The sequence below is a fragment of the Drosophila ananassae genome, chromosome 3R, assembly GCF_017639315.1.
Source record: "Drosophila ananassae strain 14024-0371.13 chromosome 3R, ASM1763931v2, whole genome shotgun sequence".
Taxonomy (NCBI): domain Eukaryota; kingdom Metazoa; phylum Arthropoda; class Insecta; order Diptera; family Drosophilidae; genus Drosophila; species Drosophila ananassae.
The window spans coordinates 24,331,572-24,349,951 of NC_057930.1; the positions used below are offsets into that span (position 1 = coordinate 24,331,572).

Below are 18,380 nucleotides of genomic sequence, written 5' to 3' on the forward strand. Positions count from 1 at the left end.
CCGATCTTGTATCTTCCAGTACTATCATTCTCAATCAAAACCTGGTCACAAAAATTTTGACCCTATTTTCGTAAATTTTCAAAGGGGTAACATCATGATTTTGGCCAACAATTGGCCCAAAATTTGTTTCTTTAATTTTTCAAATCTTTTGATGTAGATCGATGGGGATAAGAGTCCTGATTCATAAATGGTATCCCGCTTTTAAATCGGTTGCAAGATAGTTGAAATATTCACAAAAAAGTGAGTCAAAGCTATGATTTTGGCCAAGTTGAGAATATCAAAAACGCACTTCCTATTTTTTGATTTTTTGGAATAGAAAATGTGTATAACTCGGCTAATATTTGTCAGATTCGCAAATGTTATACCTTCCCGATCTTGTATCATTCAGTACTATCATTATCAATCAAAACCTGGCCACAAAAATTTTGACCTGATTTTCGTAAATTTTCAAATTTTCATTATCATCATGATTTTAGCAAAAAATCGAGAAAATTTTATTTCCCCTATATTTCCGTTATTTAAATGCAGATTAATGAAGATTGAAACTCTGATTCATAAATGGTGATTTTAAATCGGATGCCGTATTCCTGAGATATTGGCTTAAAAGTGCTGAAAAGTTGGCTTGTTTTTTACAACGGCCTTCAAATTGGAAAAAGTGATTATTTTTACAGTAAACATTTCCAAAATCAGCGAAGAATCATCACTGACATATACCCATCAACAGCCTTTGTTCAATAATTGTTAAGAGGCTGTCCGCTTTAAGATTGGATCTCCCAGAGTGGAGATATATACTTCCACGAGTCCATTAGGTCCTCCGAAATCCATGAATTGAAAAAAAGAGCTCTCATTTGGCAATTCTGCAGAAAGATATCAAAAAATTATAATACCCTCTGAAAGGGTCTGAGTTGTGCCATTTGTTGCTACATCATCCTGTCCTGCAAGCGGCTGTCTTTCTGAATGAATGTGATACGGGCCAATTGGCCAACAGAAATCAGGTTAAACACCTCTGCGGTAACTTAATTTTGTATTCCAAAAAAAAAAGAGGCTACCTACTTACATATAAGATATATATATACCATGTAGTTGATCAGGTAACGTCCAGCAAAGCGTAGAAAGCGCAAAAGAAAAGGCATGTAATGCGCTTAGATGCCCATATTGCAGGTAAAGTTAATTATACGAAGGTAGGTTCGTAGAACCCCTGCACCAGTGACTCAGCAGTCCACATATCATACAAATTAATTAAAAACCATTTAATGAGTTTGGAAATATTTGTTGCATTATATTTTGAGTTAGCAAATTTTTCGTCAAAGATAGAATACACTTCTGTCTCTCGGCAATCAAAAATAACAGTCAAAGATTTCAATAAAGTACAAAAATAATTATGAGCATTCTCCATCAACCGATCAGCTGTGTTACAAACTAATTAAATAGAGTGATCCAATCAAATATTGTCCAAAATCGAGAATAAGCAACAATACCATTGATTATTTGATTTTGTAAAGTCATCGGGCAGAGAAATCGATCGATTCGCATCCAAATCTTTGAACTTTAAAACCAGTTAAAACTCAATTTGGATGCCGAATTCTGAACAGTTTTTAAAATATTTATAGACATTTAGTAAGCTATCTTTATAGTTAATAGATTAGTGATTAATATCAGATCAGTTGGTGGAGAAATTCAAGTATATTTTTTGAGTATTCTTTCGCTTTTTGTGGTGGCTTAGCTTAGGTTGTGGTTTGAACTTTGTACAATGTTTAGGGTTAAATATTACGGCATAAGTTAGCATTAAACATTAGAGTCTAGGGGTTAGCCCTTCAGGGTATCTCTCGGTTGCTGGCTTGGAGCTTAGAGTGGCTCCAGGGCCGTGGGTCCGTGTGGACTGCCCTCCAGCTTGCGCCACACCACGTTGCACATCTCCCGCACCAGCGCCTTCTCGCCGTCGTCCATCTGATCGATGGCACTACCGGCCAGGTTGCCCAATCGATCTCGTTCGAGCTGCTCCCGCACCTCCAGGACCTGGAGGGCCCGGACTACGGCCTCGGGGCGACCTGCAATCGGTTCCGGCAATTGGATCGCAGCAGCTGCTGCCGCTGCAGCGGCCACAATGTCCTGTTGCTGCTGGGCCGTCTGCTGTTGGTTGGCGAGGTGGGGCGAGGGCGATGATTTGGTGGCTGCTGCCGCTGCTGCTGCGGCTGCTACTGCTGCTGCTACGGCTGATGCGGATGTGGGCGTGGGCGTGGGGGTGGTCCTGGCCTGCGGCGTGGTCGTCGTCTGCTGCTGATGTGCCGTGGGCGTGGTTCGCTCCTCCTCCAGCTGCTGGATGCGCCGTTCCAGCGATCGCACATACTGAAGCGTCTGGTCGTTCAGCGAGTGGGCGTGACGTAGATCCTGGCAGGATAATAATTATTCAAATTAGATTCTAATCCTTGAAAGAAAAGCTCTCTCTGCTCACCTGGGGAAGCTGGCGCTGCTCGGCATAGTTTCTCAGCGCGGTGATGGTCTCATCAGCGTTGGTGCTTGAGCTGGAACCATCGCCGTCGTCTCGCAAGGCGTTTCGGGTGGCTGCTCCGCATCCGGCGCACAGCGCATTGGCCGCCACATGGGCGCGCTCCTCATCCAAGTACAGGCAGAGCTCCTTCAGCTCCAGGTTGTCGGTGATTAGCTCCTGCTGCTTATCATCCAGTTGACGTAGTTTGTTCTTCAAAAATAAATAATTTTTTAAATAAGAGTGTAAATTATTAATTCTGGCGGAGACCCACCTGGTAGGCGGCCACCTCCTGGCGCATAACGCTGGCGGTGTAGCGACCGAATCTCTGCCACTCCCGGGCCAGCTTGCGACCCTTCTGCCGGTCATCGTCGAGGAAACAGCAGAGGTCCCTCAGCTCTTGGTTGTCGTCCAGCAGCCGCTGGTTCTGCTCCTTGAGGGCCCGCAACTCGTTCACCAGCGACTGGAGCTGGCGGTTCTGCTCGGCCGTTAAACGACCTCCGCCATTGGCCGTGGGAATTCCCGTGCCGCTGGACGTGACCGAGGCATTGGGCGATGGATGCTCCTGATCGGGCTTCCGCACAAACTTCAGCATATCCTGTGCCGCTCCGCCCTTCCCCGTCGACTGGTGTGGCAGGTAACGCGAGTGTGGCTGCTGCTGTTGCTGTTTGATCGAATCGGGTATGTAGATGCTCGATAGCTGCGGGATATCCGGCGGATATTTAAGTGGCAAGTGTGGCTTGAGGATCCCGTTGCTTGGCTGAGGGGGTGGCTGGTATCTCGGTGGTATAGAGTGGGCTGGAGCCGGTACCTTTAGCTGTGGGCTGCGCAGAGATTGCTGTTGCTGTTGCTGTTGCTGCTGTTGGTGTTGCTGTTGCAACTGGTAGAAGCTGCGACGCTGTATAGGTTGCTGCTGTGCTGGCTGGTGTTGCTGCTGTGCTGGCTGGTGTTGCTGCTGGGCAGTGAGATTAGGTAATTCCTTGCTAGATTGCTGTTGAATAGGCAAGCGAGAAGTCAATGTCTGATGATGATGCTGCTGTTGTTGCTGCTGGTTTGAGTGTTGCTGATGTATTGTGGCCACAGTCTGCAATTGGTGTGATTGCTGTTGCTGCTGCTGCTTTTGGCTGCCTGGCGACAGCGCTGCTGGCGTTCCGCTTTGTTGTTGCGATGAGTGTTGCTGGTGCGTCGTGGTTGCTGCCGCTGATGTTGCTGGCAGTAAAGAGCGTCGCTGATGAATATGTTGCTGTTGCTGTTGCTGCTGCTGCTGTTGCTGATGTTTGTTAATTGCCTGCGTAGCTGTTGGGGCTTTGCCTATTATTTTGTCAACACTATTTATTTTTATCAAATTATTGTTTAAAGTGCTTGTTGCTCCGTTTGTAGTTGCTGCTGTTGTTGCTGACGATGTTGCTGTGTTAGTTAATGACTTCTGTTGTAGTTGTAGTTGCTGCTGTTGATTGCCGGACATTTTTGAGTCGGTTCCTTGTTTGCCTTGTGTGGTTTCGGTTTTTCTTTGTCATCCCCCTCCGAACACCGAGCAGTTGCCTTAATTTTGCGGTGCCTACGACCTCACCGCCATAATGTCAAGTCACTGCAAGATAGCAAGTAAAAAATGGGCAAGGCATTAGCAAAAATACAAAATGGAAAAACAGGCACAACCATAAAAAAAAGGAGAAAAAAAATAGCTATATAAACAAACAATAAATCAAGGCATTGCTGGGTGTAATTTATGCGACAGGCGAGGGCACGCCGCCAGCGTAGCATAATTAAACCTCCATTAGACTGCCGCGAGACGCTGATAGAAAGTGAAATGAGCATTTATCGCACCACTGAAGCCATGACATGCCACACGAGGCACATACGCCAATCTGCCACGGAATCGCTCAGCAAAATGCACCGAAGCGTCGCCAAAATGTCGCCGGCCCACAGAGGAAAAATATCATATCCTACCTGGACTTGGTTTATTAATATTTTTAATGTTTTCAGTTGCCAACTTAATATTTATTTTCTGTGTATGGCTGGGTCTTTGTGGTTTTGATTGGCGCTGAAGCGTCTAATCACCAGATGACGACTCCATAGACGATGGCCTAAACGATGGCTTCCGCTTCTGGTTTGGAAACCGAAAGCCAAGCCCGATGCACTGAATCGCATATCGCCACATTTGTATCTCGAAAGTGAAATTGTTCATGCTTTGATGGATGCAGACAGTCGCCCTCCGGAGGGCGGGAAAATTGAAATGTTTCAGAGTTCAGAGCCTGACATGATTATGGTTATTTTGAGTTGGTGTTTTACTCTGATTGCTTGTAATGGATGGGTTGCATCAGAACCATTTGGAAAAGTGCTTTCTAGGTCTTAGATATTCATCAGCTGTGTGAACAGCTTAGAGCCTTGAAAGTAAGAGCCTTGAAGCTTAATTCAGGCTAATCAATTTAATTTAAATTCTTCGCAGAGAACATCTGCATATCAGTTACTGATCCTAGGGATCTCTTCCCCCATTTTGATCTACTTAGGCTGTCAACTTGCCACATGGCTCAGCTCAGGTCCCGCCAATTTCCGCCTGAATACAAATATCTGGGGGAGAAAAATGACAACAGGTGTGAAATGTAAGATTCCCGCGAAAGAATTTACACGCAACGGGCCAACCAACCACTTCCCCCAAACCATTCAGATCTTTGGGGGTATGCAAAAATTACAACAACAAAAAAGGGCAAATAAAAACCAACAAATAATAAAGAAAAAAGTTCTGCGAAAATAACAAAAGAATGTGGCTAAGGTTGGGCCCTTCATTGTTGCACTCGCGTTGCACTGGGGGAACACAGATACGGCCGGACAGCGAGTGGGATCTGTGGCATTCTTTGGCTCTTACAACAAAAAGAAAACTTACAAAACACGGCAACAGTTGTAAATCATCGAATTACCTCAAAATAATAGCAATCGCCCTCTGCCCGTTTGGGGGGCCCGTTCAAATTGGCCAAAAGCGAAGCGAAAATGCAAAAACGAACAAAAAATGGTCGAAAGGGAAGGCCAAAGTTGGCAGAGGATAATGCAAATACACTGCCTTTAGAGGGTTAATAAAAAAAGAGGATATACTATTTAAAAAATTCTCCCTATGAAGATGATGTTTATGATATTTGTAGGCTTAGATTTGAAAAGAATAGAGACTTCTTTCAGGGATAATGGGTGTAGGGACCTCTTTTAGAAACTATTCACATCTCAAATATTTTATTTAAATTCTTAAATACCCTTTAAAAGTGTATGAAAACAATGCAATGCACCGGCAACAATAACAGCAACAGAAGCCGCCGAAGACACGGAGGAAGAATGAAGACTGGAGGGCGAAATCTTGAGTCACAGCCTCTGCCAGAAACAGAAAAAAAAAAAATAAGAGACCTCTGTCCCGTTGGCGTAGTTTTTTGGGGACTTGCGAAATGAAGAAACCCTCCAAAAAAACTTCGTGTGTCAGTTACGCTTAATGAGCACAAATATTGCTCTCATTGTTGCTGTTGCTGAGTTGATGTTGCTGTTGCTGGGTTGCTGTTGCTGCTGCTATTCTCGTTTTTGGTGTAGATTTGCTGGCTTTGATTGCCATGCCGTGTGCAAGTTGGAACTGGGATCGAGACTCGGTCTCAGTTTGAGTCTCAGCTCGATTTCAATGAAGACGAGTCTCGGCGGGTCTCCCGCCAGTCGGAAATGCCAATACTTAACCCTCAACTGCCCCATACCCCAGTGCCCGCCTCCTCGTCACCCCAGCGAGTGAATCTCCCTTTATTTTTTTTTTTTGTATATTTTTCGATTGGACCCTGAGAAAACAAGGGGAACAGCAAATGAAAAGCTTCGCGGGCAGCAAATAAAAATAAAGGAATGATATTCAACTTGAAAATGGTAGGCAGCACTTGGAATGCTCTTTCTTTTATTAAGTTTTTATTGTATATAGTTTATAGTACACGATATAAACCACATACGATATGGTTAATAAATACATACCATCTTTTATTTAAAGCTCTGGCCTTATGGCTAATTAAAAACCTTGCCAAGATCCATAATCCCCAAATTTATGACCAGATCCCTGGGCCTATGAGTTCGTAAGGGTACACCCATAAAAAAGCCTTCAATTTGTAGCTCATGTACATATACTGCGACTTAACCTTTTCCAACCTCCCTCTTCCAACTCTGAACCCTTCGCGAGAGTCTCCTGGCCGGCAAATAGCAAATCATCACCTGGTTCCAACTCAACTTCAAGTGGAATAAACGAAAAATAAATGGAAAGGAAAGGGGAAATAAAAAATAATATAAAAAAAATAAATAAACATTTATTTCAATATGCGTGTGTAAGAGCTTGTTTGGCCTTCGGCGATGAATGTATTCAACGCACTTAACCCAGCCTATTTATTCTTTTATATTTTTAATTTTAATATTCGTATTTTTTTTAACAACCTATGCGTGAGTGTTGCCGCCCTCCAGATTCCTACCTCTCTGCTAACAAACTCTTGATCTGGCTAATGGTTGCCATTGTGTAAGTCTTTAAAAGGCTAAAAAAAAAACCACTTGGGATCATAGGCGTTGGCCTCAGTTCGGTTTCGCATATAACAAATTGCCATAATTAGTGGCATTTTAATATGGGGTTCCGCAGCTCACAGCTCGCCGGGAAGACCTATGTATGTAAATCTTGGCTAATAACGAGCTGAGACAGATTTTCCCCCCGAGGGTTAGCTTCTGTTTTTCAAAGACAGAAGACGGCAAGAGGTGTTGGAGTGCAAAATTATGAAAATTACTTTTCCCATTCTTAGTGGGTGGCTTAGTTCCTCTGTCTGTCTGGAGCTGGGAAGCTCTCTTGAGAGCAGGTCCTATAACCCGACAATGGACAATAAAACTGGAGTGGCACACAAAAAAACATAATAAGTTTTTAATGGGTCCAGCCATGAATTTATTTGTTATAGATGGTAGCAGTCAGATATCCAAGTTAATGGAAAATAGCCTGGAACCTGAAGGGTTCCTCAACTGAAAGTAACACGCAACATGAAGACCTGACTTGTGCAGAATAATGCAAAAAGTTCAGAAGATCTAGTATTTCAATAAAAATATTAATATATAACATAAATGTAATGACTGGGCAACTTTTTAGTAATCTTGATAAGTGCTTGCCATCGATCATTTTTACATAATCTTTTATTTTCAACTATTTTTTTTTTGCCGTCCGATCATTATTTCTGCAAATGAGCTCCATCAACTTGATTTTTTGCTAATCTTTGCCATTTTTTTTATTGCCATTGGCCAGCAGATACCATTATTTTATAATACCTTTTCGATGTCGGCGTATTTTGTATTATTTTTTAGCTTATTCGCCTTATGAGATTGCCCAACGGACCGTGAAACAAGTGTTTAATTAAGGAAATGAGCGTAGAGTCAAGTACGCAGACACGCACACGTGCAAACAGTAATTTAATAAACCCAAAAAAATACAATCGGCGAACAAAAAATTGGTTAATAAATGTAAAGCCAAAAGGGAAAAAATAAATAAATATGGATGGCTAGATAGTACAAAAACAAAAAGCTCTCAAAGTCACTCAAGGTTAAGAAATCTCTTTGCGCACGCACACTAACATCACACATACGCACCGTGGTACCGCACCGGAGACACCAGATACCAGATACCAGATCCCAGGCAATGACAGCTTTTTTGGAAGCGATGACAGCTAAAGTCAGAAAACGGAGTCTCGACCGTGTTTTAACCCACAGCAAACGGCACGCAGCAGTGGCAAGTGAGCAGTGAGAAATGAGAAAACCGCAAGTCATGTGGGTTAAGTACACTTACTTAACAACAATCCAAAACTGACCGCGCGCCCAGACAATGAGGTCCGTAATGAAAAGGCAAACGGCGACCGATGCCTCCAAAATTTTGTACGGGTCGCACTGAATCGAATGTGAAATAGGATAGACCAGACCAGCAGAGGTGGCGAATCAACAGCGATATAAAAATAAAACAAAACAAATAAAGGAAGTGGGCTGTACGCAAATTAGGTTTACTTTTCAGATGAGCCACGACTGGGTTTACTCAAAGCTCTAACCAAAATGCCAATGGACTCTGTCTTTATTTATTGTACTCTTGGCCAAAAGTTGACAAAGCAGGAAAAAAATCAAAGCTACAGGTATGCGTTTGGGAGTGAGAATTAATTGGAAAAGATATACCCTTTGCGTAGGGAGATTTCGGAAAGGTTCATATATAGAACACAACAGGGGTCCCATTAGAAAAATAGAAAAAATATTCATAAAGAATTTGGATCTAAGGGTTGGATACAGATTCATGGAGAATCGAAATACAAATCGTTTGAGGTATTCCACTCAAGAATCGGTCCAATATTGGCCCAGATATGGTCATGGTTGGGGGCCATATATGGAAAACATGGATTTTGCAAGGGGATCAGAAATCAGAAATATTTGAGAACTATGGATCAAAAATTTCAATCCCAGGTTTTGATGCAGATTGAAGAAGAATCAAAATACAAATCGTTTGAGGTATTCCGCTCAAGAATCGGATGAATATTGACCAAGATATGGATACGGATGGAGGCCACATTTGGAAACCAGCATTTTACAAGGGATCCCATCAAAAAAATTTGAAAAATATGGATCGAAAATTTCAATCCTATGTTTTGATGCAGATTGATGGAGAATAAAATTAAAAATCTTTTGTGATATTCCGCTCAAGAATCAGATATAAATTGGCAAAGATATAGGCATCATAGCAAGCCATATGTATCCCCCATCTATATTCAAATTTATCACAGAGTCTAACAGATAAATGAACAGAAAAACCTTCAAGTTAACTTGCAGATTATATTTACTTACTATATCCCACACTTAAAAACAAGACAAGAAATAGAGACCACCCACACAGTCAATGGCGGCATATAGGAGATCCGAAAGTCGTCCCCGATCGAGGCTTCATGCTCCATTGCAGTTGGATTGGATTTGCATTGCACGCACCAAAAAACGCGTGGTATAAGGTGGTATAATACGACGAAAAAAACAGCGTATCCGCCATTTCCATTTCCATATATCGTTTTTCAAACGCTACTCGACAAAAACCGGAGAAAACCGAATAAATATCCAAATACGCCTTCACTCCTCAGATCGAATGACAAACGACAGCGACGCTGTTGCTGTTGCTGTTGGTGTCTCTGGCACCGTCGACGTTGAATTTAAGTCAGACAGATGGCTTAAAGTTTAAAAAATGAAAGAAGAAAAAGAAACACTCGACTCACAGTTTGGCGGAAGAGCGAAAAATTTTCATGAATGAACGAAATGAATGGAGGCCGCAGACAAAAGGATCCGCACATTGAAAAGACTCACCTCCGAGCCCCAAGTTCAATTTATCAACGGCTGGTGGAGAACGGCTGGAGAAGATTTGTAACCATCAAAAGACGATTATGTTGCACGTGACACTCTGATCTGGGATTCTTCGCGACTTCGAGTCTTCTGGGAATGGAACCCAAGCTATGATTGTAAATTGATATTCTTGAAATGCATATGCCATGTGATTATAGACCAAAATCAAAGCTGATTCGAGTATAATTTTCAAGCTGGCATCGAGGCCACCCACATCACTGGCTCTTTATGTTTTGGCCATAAAGCCAAAGAGCCATGTGTAGCACAGTAGGCTTCCAGCTAACCAAAAAACTCAAAGACAATGCAAAAAGCCAACCATAAAAAACAAAAGGCCTCAACTACACGGCGATGAGGAATTATAAGTGAGTGAAGGTTAAGTGATAAGTCAAGCCGGTGGTGAGAATTTAAGTGGAAGGTTTTGGGGCACCTGAGGGGTTAAGTTCATTACAAATGAAATGGCTTTTTCCTTTCAGCTAAACTAGAGCAGTAACTGTGGGAATTATTTTAGTTGTAGAATAATGTAAGCTATCCAAGAACATGTCTGAAAATAATTTAATTAAATTAGTAGCTGGCATACAAGTAAGATTTCATTTATTAACTTCCAAGAGTCGATAGAATTTTGCTCGCTTTCTACACTCGCTGGAAGACCAATCTCCGGGGGTCTAATAGCCACTAATCTGCTTAATTATGTGTGGAGCTAAAAAGAACCCAACAGCATCATCAGGGAGAACTAAATTAATATGTAGATTATTTTATGAACCCAAAATCCATGAAGGTTTCGTTATCTATAGGTGGACTTAAGACCTGAATCGATTTCCGTGACACTCCCCAAAGCAAATACAATGCGAGAAACTATAGCTCCGCCAATCCCTCAAATCGGCTGAATACAACTTCCATTTCTCAGCTTTCCGTTGTTATGGTTTATGGGTATCATTTGCGTCAAGTCTACGTCGCATATTTGATTTTTACGACAGTCGAGTAGACGAGTCTCCGGATCTCCCAGTCTACCAGTCTCCAGTCGACCGCCCGTCGATAGCTATAAACTTGGCCATTTCATGCCGCAGAAACCCCCAGCGACCAACCACAAAACCAGCAAACACTTTTGTGCAAATTATTTATGCATGTAAATTAACAGACTCTGGGTGGGTTTAGGGAAGAGCACGGATAAAGGGAGGGGTCCTCAAAACTAGCCAACAAATGAAACAACAACAAAAAAAAGAATGGTTTCGGTAACTTTCGAATTTATCGCAGAACGAGAATCTTTTTGGCAAAGAACTCATTACCACGCCCTCGAAAGAATGGAGGGAGGATCTAAAAAACAGTTACAACATCCCCATTAACAGCCACAAAAGAACAAGCCAACAAATTGTTGAAATATGCAAATTTTCAAGAGTCTCCGGCGTACAGAAAAAAAAAAAAACATTAATCTTGCGGCCGGGCAGCGAGTGAGTGGAGCGACTTGTAAACACAATTCTGGCCAAAAGCGAAAAGCACAAAAAGCCAAGATCAAGCCGGGCTTAGAAGCGTCTTCGGTTGCCCTCCTGCCCTTGCTATATGAGTATATATTTTTTTTTTGGTGGCCCGGTAACCCAGTAAAGTTCTCTGCCATATGTACAAATATTTAATTATCATCTGGCTGAGGGCGGTCTTAAAAAACATTCCTCATCAGACATAACTAAACATTTTCTCCACTTCTCCGGCCTGGGCCTACAATTTTTGTTTCATCATGCCTCTCTACACATCACCAAATATAAAAAAACAAAAAATTAATAAAGGAAAATAAATTCATGTATGCTAATGTTCGATTTCTACATCATTTCTATTCTTTTGTTATTACTGGCAGGCATTTCATTAATTTTTGAACTGCCGCCGAAATTCTTTTCGAAACCCGACCGGCTACTTTCGATTTTTTGTTTTGTTTGTCTAACTTTATTAGAAAATGTCTATTTGCTCGCAGTTCACACTTTTTCGAAAATATTTGAATAAATGTGGGCGGGTGATCTAAATTTTGAAAGAGTGGAGAGCACGTGCTTTATATGGTGTGATACTTGGGGATTACATAGGGAGTGTGGGTTTAATTTTAGACTTCTTATAATCGGATTTATAAGAAATTTATTTTTCTAAATATTTCTCTTAAAAAAATATATTTTCTATGATCTTTTCATAACTTTCCCAGAACTACCAACCCAAATTATATCAAATGATCCCTATTTAGCCCAAATATTTCCCAAAAAAGTGATTTATTTTTTTCAGGAACTTATCAAAGGCAATCTTCAATTATTTACCTTCAAGAATAGGCTGAAAATTTTGACCCTGGTCTATATGGGTTTATGGAAACGAAAAGAATAATTTATGATGCCCCAAATTGTCGTCATCGCTTACACCAATTTCTACCAAGTCGAAGACCACCTCACGTACAAAAGACGTGCAGGAGAGAGATAGAAAAAAAAAAAACAATAAAAGAAATCCGAAAACAAAGCATTATGTAAGCATTAGCACGCTTTAACCTCTCCCCCTCCCACACAGGTAACAACAGCAACAAAAAAAGAAGGTATGAAGCGTGAAGAGACCATAAAAAACAACAACAATTAGCGACAGGGGCAAAATAAAGTCGCGCATGCGCAATAAATGCCACAGCGCCTGAATGGCCCGAGCAAATAACCAATATCCCATAGGCTCCACAGGCCCACCATAGGTCCAATTAAATTTCTATTAATTTTCCACCAATAATAATACCCAGGCAATGCCATAAAAAGCGGAAACCATTAAAATTACTATGAGAATCTCGAATCTCTTTGGCCAAAAGCAGAAGAAAAGCAGCAAAGGGGGGAAAAATTCTATTTCCTTTCCTGGAGACAAAAGCCGCTTAGAGCAGCCAAAGGGGCGGCACTTCTTTTGTTCGGCAGCGCAACAAACTTCCGGAATCCGGATTGAACGATTTATTTGTAAAAGACCAGGACAGGAAAGGGAAGGGGAGATGGGTGTAAAAGAGAAAGAGAAGGGGAGCAGTATGGGAAGGAAAGTCTATCGACTGGAAGACTGGAAGGAATTGCGCTGCAGCTTTTTACATTAAATTTATGGACTAATTAAAAGACAGTTCGTAAAGCGGCGATGTCAAAGAGGAGGGGGTAATGTTGAGATTGGGTGTACCAGGTAACCCAATACGAATCTGAGATATACACAAGGAGAAATTGTTTCATAATTGATCTCTTGAAAAAAGATGACTACTCTTTCGTAACCCCCACCCCAGTATTAATTACAAATCGGATTTTGCACAGTGTATCTTTTGGTCATTGAGGCATGTCGAACGGTCTGTTGTCTTCCCAACAGCTGGAGCACAGAGTGGATAGGAGGCGAACCAGGAGGAGGAGGTGGTGGCGGCCAGTCTTCAGTCCATTGGATGCTGTGTTGCCGCTGCTCTTGTTTATAAATCAAGTCACATTAAATGTAATAATAAACGCAGATCGAGGCGAACTTGAAGCCGGTTCTCCGGCTGGTTGTTGCCACTTTTGGTGCGGTTCTCATACACGTACTTATATATATAAGAAATTCTTTTTGCGGAGAATTGAATAAGTCATAAACGGAGGGCGGCCAGCAAGGTGGGAATTAATAATGAAAATCGGACCAAATTAAGGCACCACAACGGAGGACACCGCGTTCTCCGCTCGGATAATTATGGAGAGCATGCCAAAAGAGAGAGGCCTCGAAAGAAATGTCAAAACTTACGCTTCATTGCCCGTCTTCCAGTCTTCTGAAGACTGTGAGGCTTTGAGGCTTTGCGTCTTCTGGTCTCTCACTCGCTTTGCTAACGATAACGACAACAAAATGCTGATGGCACAAATTATAGTCAAGCAAGAAAGAAAAGCGGAGTTGAAGCCGGAGACGGAGACGGAGACGGAGACAGAGCTGTAGCTGGAGTTGGAAAAAAAAAAGACACAGCTGAAGACCGGCAGTAGAAAGCTAGCCAGAAAGCCTCGGTCCCCAAGCCCGCTTTGTCTCGAGCCCCACAATTTCCGCCATTTATGACAGTCACAAATCGAGTTATACTCACATACCCACCGCCTAGGCTTTACCTTCAGCTTCAGCTTCGGCTTCAGCTCCGGCGATAGCTATGGCCTCAGTTTCAGCTTCGGAATCAGCTAAGGCCTCTCCTGAAGCCCGCGTACTTTCTAATTCCTAAGCGCACTTTTTTCTTCTCGTTGGCTTGCTCCCTGGCTGCCGTTTTTGATGTTTAATACTCTAAGAAAGTCTGGGGAGTTATGTGCTTAGAGAAAAGCCTAGAAAAACTATTCAAATCGGAACAATCCTATTTGGAAAAACATGTCCTTTTTCAGAAAAGAGTTCTAACAGTCTTTTTTGAGAGACTAGTATTTTAAATACTAAATAAAATCCTAAAAAATTCCCTCCCATGAAATAATTTCCCTCCTTTAGAGTATCCCCTAGTGGCTATCCTTGGAAAGTAATCTTTTGTAAATATTTTTTTCTGTCATTTAGTTTTTTGTTGTACAAACAAGTTTTGGTTTATTTTTTCTATTTTACCACGTACATCTCTTCACCGTCCGCCAAGTGTTAATGTTCATTTGTGCATGCGATATTCCCCAAATTGCATGCAATAGAAATTTGTTGTCGAGGTCACACTGTAGTGTGCCGCCAAGCGACCGTCAAAACAGTCACAATAGGTGCCCCCGTCCCGGGCCCAGCCCCAAAATGGGGGGCTCCTCCATAACCATAACCATTCACAATGCCAGAACCGCAACAGAGGCAACAAAAAATACAAAAAAAAAAATAAAAATAAAATATATAAAGAGAGAAAAAAATAGACGGAAAACTGTGCTTTGGAGGAGGTTTTTGGTAGCTAAGTGATGGGAGGTCAAATCAGTTACAGTTACGTGAGGCTCTTTTTTGGCCAGCAGGAGAACGTTGCCGGCCAGTTTTGGCCAGAAGCAGATCGAATGGAAAGTAAAGGAGGCTTTTGGCTAATGAACTTGAAGTGGAGCGTTTCGCAAATTGAACGGAAAATGCCGTATCCCATTTAGGCACTGATGATCTAATGGCAGCTCCAATCAGTTGTTGGTCTAATTTACATTCTTTTCTCATTAATGGAGAAACTCTGCCATTACCAAGATGAGCTCCTTCCAAGCCAAGATTTCATAATACCACACTTTATACAAATTTCCCAAATTACGAGCCAGTGAAATTCATAAATTATAACTAAAACCAAATGGCTAGTGGCAGATGCATCGTCTGATATAATTTTTTAAACATCATATGTCGATCTAGATTCCAGATCAGTTAACGTAATGCTCAACCGGTCCCATTTCGATCATGCATCCGAGGAAGAATGCATCCCGGCGGAGTTGGAGTTCTTGGGCGTTTTTTTTCCTTTTAAATTCTGATACAGTTATTCTGAATCAATTTAACCGAGAGAATGCTTAGAATATTTTTAGATTTCAGTAATTTAGTGGAGCTCCACTTGCGACGCCCCCTTAGCCACGACTTTGGTCCGCCAGCTCCCATGGCCGTTTGTCATTTCCAGAGGCGCGCCAATTGCAAAAGTGGCCTGCAGAGCATTTTTTGCTCTCTGTGTGAGAAAATGTGGCCAAACGGTTAATAACAGGGGAGTAAGTTGGCTTAGATGCCAGGCGGTTAAAAGGAGGAGGCATGTGGCAGAGGCAGGAAGATGCGGCAGCCGCAGTAAAGTCCACCTAACTGGGCCTAAAGGAATAGTGTTTTCAAAAACAACAAATTTTAATCTTTTGGCTTATAGATATAGAGAACTTTTCAAAAACTGTATGAAACTTTTAGAAAATTTCAAAAATACTAAAAGCAATAAAGATACTATTTTTTCAACCACAACTGTATGCACAAGTATGTGACTATGCGGAGGAGATGCAGTTGGGAGGAGATTCCAGCGATGGCTGTTGCTGTTGGGACAGGAAACTTAAACTAGTTCTAGTGCGAGTAGCTGGCTGGCTTCTAACCGGGCCATAAACTGGGACACTTGTTGCGGCAACTTGGACAGTCGATTGTTGTTGGACGGATTGGATCGCATCGGGGGCAATCAAGTCGCCAGCCCCAAAGATGACAAACGAAATCTTGGATCTTCCCACGCAGCTGGGGAGCGGTTGTGGTCCTTCTGTTGGCACTCCTCCTCCCTTTCACGGTTCGGCCCTATACTACTCCCTCTGGAGAAAGAAAACAAAAAGTAGCCAACCTAAATTGTCTTAATGGACCATGAAGAGCCGGAGGAGATACAGAGACCGAAAAACACCGGCCCGAAAAGCCAGAAACCGACGAAAATACCTGATATTGCAGATGGCGGCAGGCGCGTAAATCTAAAAACCGCCCAATTAAACAACGAAAAATGTGTATAAAAAAACAAAAAAAAATAAAAATAAATAAGGCGACACAGAAATACAAAATCACGGCCGGGTAAGAGAGAAATGGAAAGAGTGCGAATGAAAAGGAGAAAGAGCCGGCAGCGATGCTGGGTTGGATAAGCCCAAAAGAAAGTTTTCTTTCATTGACAAAAATTTTTTACTCGACGCGGCGGCAGTCTTTTGTTTTCCGCCGCAGACAACGAACTTGGCCGCTGGCAGAGATCTTAACCCCATAGAGGTTTTAATCTTAAAATGTTCTTATACAAGATTCATAATGAATTTAAATTTAAATCCTTATTTATAAACATAATTGTGTTAATTGGCAACTCTAGAAATTTGAAATCTTTAGATTTAGTATTATTTTAGTATTATGATAACGGTTTATTTTTCGTAACAGCTTGCAAAAATCCTTTTTGAAATCCTAGTTTATTTTTTAGAAAATGAAACCTTTGCATTTAATGGGTTAATGTTGATTATACCGCTGCTGACGCTTTGGCATTAGTTACAGTTTTCCGATACACGAAATTGACTTTACATATTTCTGGCAGCGCGCTGCAGCGGTCGATGTAACAGGTTGTTGTTGCTCCTCTGCCCGCTGCCTGGCTCTTTCACTCTCTCATACACACACAGATACACCACATTCGAAAGATACAGATACAAATGCAGACCATATCGATTGCTGAACATTTCGAAATGCGCATGCGCCCGGCGTCGCTGCTTTTACCTGTTGCTGCAGCAGTTGCAGTTGCAGCAGCAGCAGCAACAGCCGCAGCAGCATCGCTCGTTTCGTTTGATCTTGTGTCTTATTGTTGCGCGTTGTCGTGTATCTTTCTGCTTGTTATTTGTTGCCTTTCCTCTCTTTCTTCCCATCTCTCTCGGCATCGGCCGCCTGAATTTATTGGCGCATATAAATGCCTCAAAATTGATGTTATTGTCGCTGGATACCCCCTGTCTCCCAGTCATCCCGTCCATTCCGGCCATCTATTCTCCAAAAAGGCTTGTGTTTTTGTCCTGCTTGTTTTGAAAATTGATTTTTAGTCGGATTTTTATGGCCGTAGTGTCCGAGAGATAAGGCGGAGGAGGTAGGGAAAATGCTTGGGATTGGGAAAATCAAAGCAGAGCTGAACACATCCAGAGAGACAAAAGAAGAATAAACAAGGAAGGGTGGGCGTAGCGCTGACAAAGTGGGCGTTCCAGGGCCTCAAAGAGAATAGAGCAATTTTCGGTGCATTCGGTTGAAGGGTGAGGAGATTGGACCGACGAGGGGCAATGCAATGAGTTAATTTCGAGTGGGCTGAGCCCAGGTATTTTTACTCCAAGTTACGTGGGCAACTGGCATCGGCAGGGAGCAGCAGCAACGTGGGCCGGAAAATGGAAAATGCAATGGCCAAATCTAATGGCTAAACTTACATTTCGCGAAAATCTCTCAAAGGCTGGGGGTCTATTCCAAATTGGTCGCCTCCTTTTGGTTTCTCCACTTTCCTATTTCATTCTCCTTTCAAAACAAATCACAAATATTTGCGCGTGCGCAACTGCCGCATTCCAGGGATACACACTTGCGCACACAGATGCATCCACCAGATACATTCGCATTCGCAAACAGCGGCGTTTGTTTTGCGGCTAATTGTTTGAACAGCACAAATTATTTTTCACACTATGCAGTTTTATTTGTTTGCTTTACAACTCCGCACTCTGCACAACTGAGATCTTTTATCTTTTATGTGTATCTTTTATTGGCTCGAGTTTTCCAGCCTGCCCTTTATGGGATGCCTGTTTTTATTCCTTTTTTTTTTTGCAGCACGAATTTTTTTCGCCTTCTCAAGGAAGCTCAATGGAATTTGAAAGCTACGACAAGGCTTCTAAAGACTTTGGTCAAAAAAACACTCGCGACGCCAAAGCCACCCACTTGGCAGGCCGATGCCTCACCAAAACATTAGCTAATTTCGCAAAAAATTAGAATTTCAGTTGCCTCAAAGATCGGAGGACGCGCGCAGAGCTCCATCCGCGTCGGTTGCCCGTTGTACCTTACAGATACTCGATCTTACAGATACTCGATCTTTCAGATACTCGTTCGGCCAGTGTGGTCAAATAATAGTTGTAGACCCCCCCTAAAAACCAAAAATACCAACATA

General features: G+C 42.3%; 1 protein-coding gene across 1 annotated transcript; it reads right to left on the reverse strand.

The window, feature by feature from the left end:
- Positions 1 to 1,254: 1,254 nt before the first annotated feature.
- LOC6497952 (centrosomal and chromosomal factor) lies at positions 1,255 to 18,328 on the reverse strand. The gene is made up of 4 exons (XM_001961750.3): positions 17,659 to 18,328; positions 2,760 to 4,073; positions 2,453 to 2,698; positions 1,255 to 2,388 (listed from the first exon to the last, which is right to left on the reverse strand). Exons 2-4 carry the CDS (start codon positions 3,948 to 3,950, stop codon positions 1,846 to 1,848), a joined length of 1,980 nt encoding a protein of 659 aa, XP_001961786.1. The 5' UTR covers positions 3,951 to 4,073; positions 17,659 to 18,328; the 3' UTR covers positions 1,255 to 1,845.
- Positions 18,329 to 18,380: the final 52 nt, after the last annotated feature.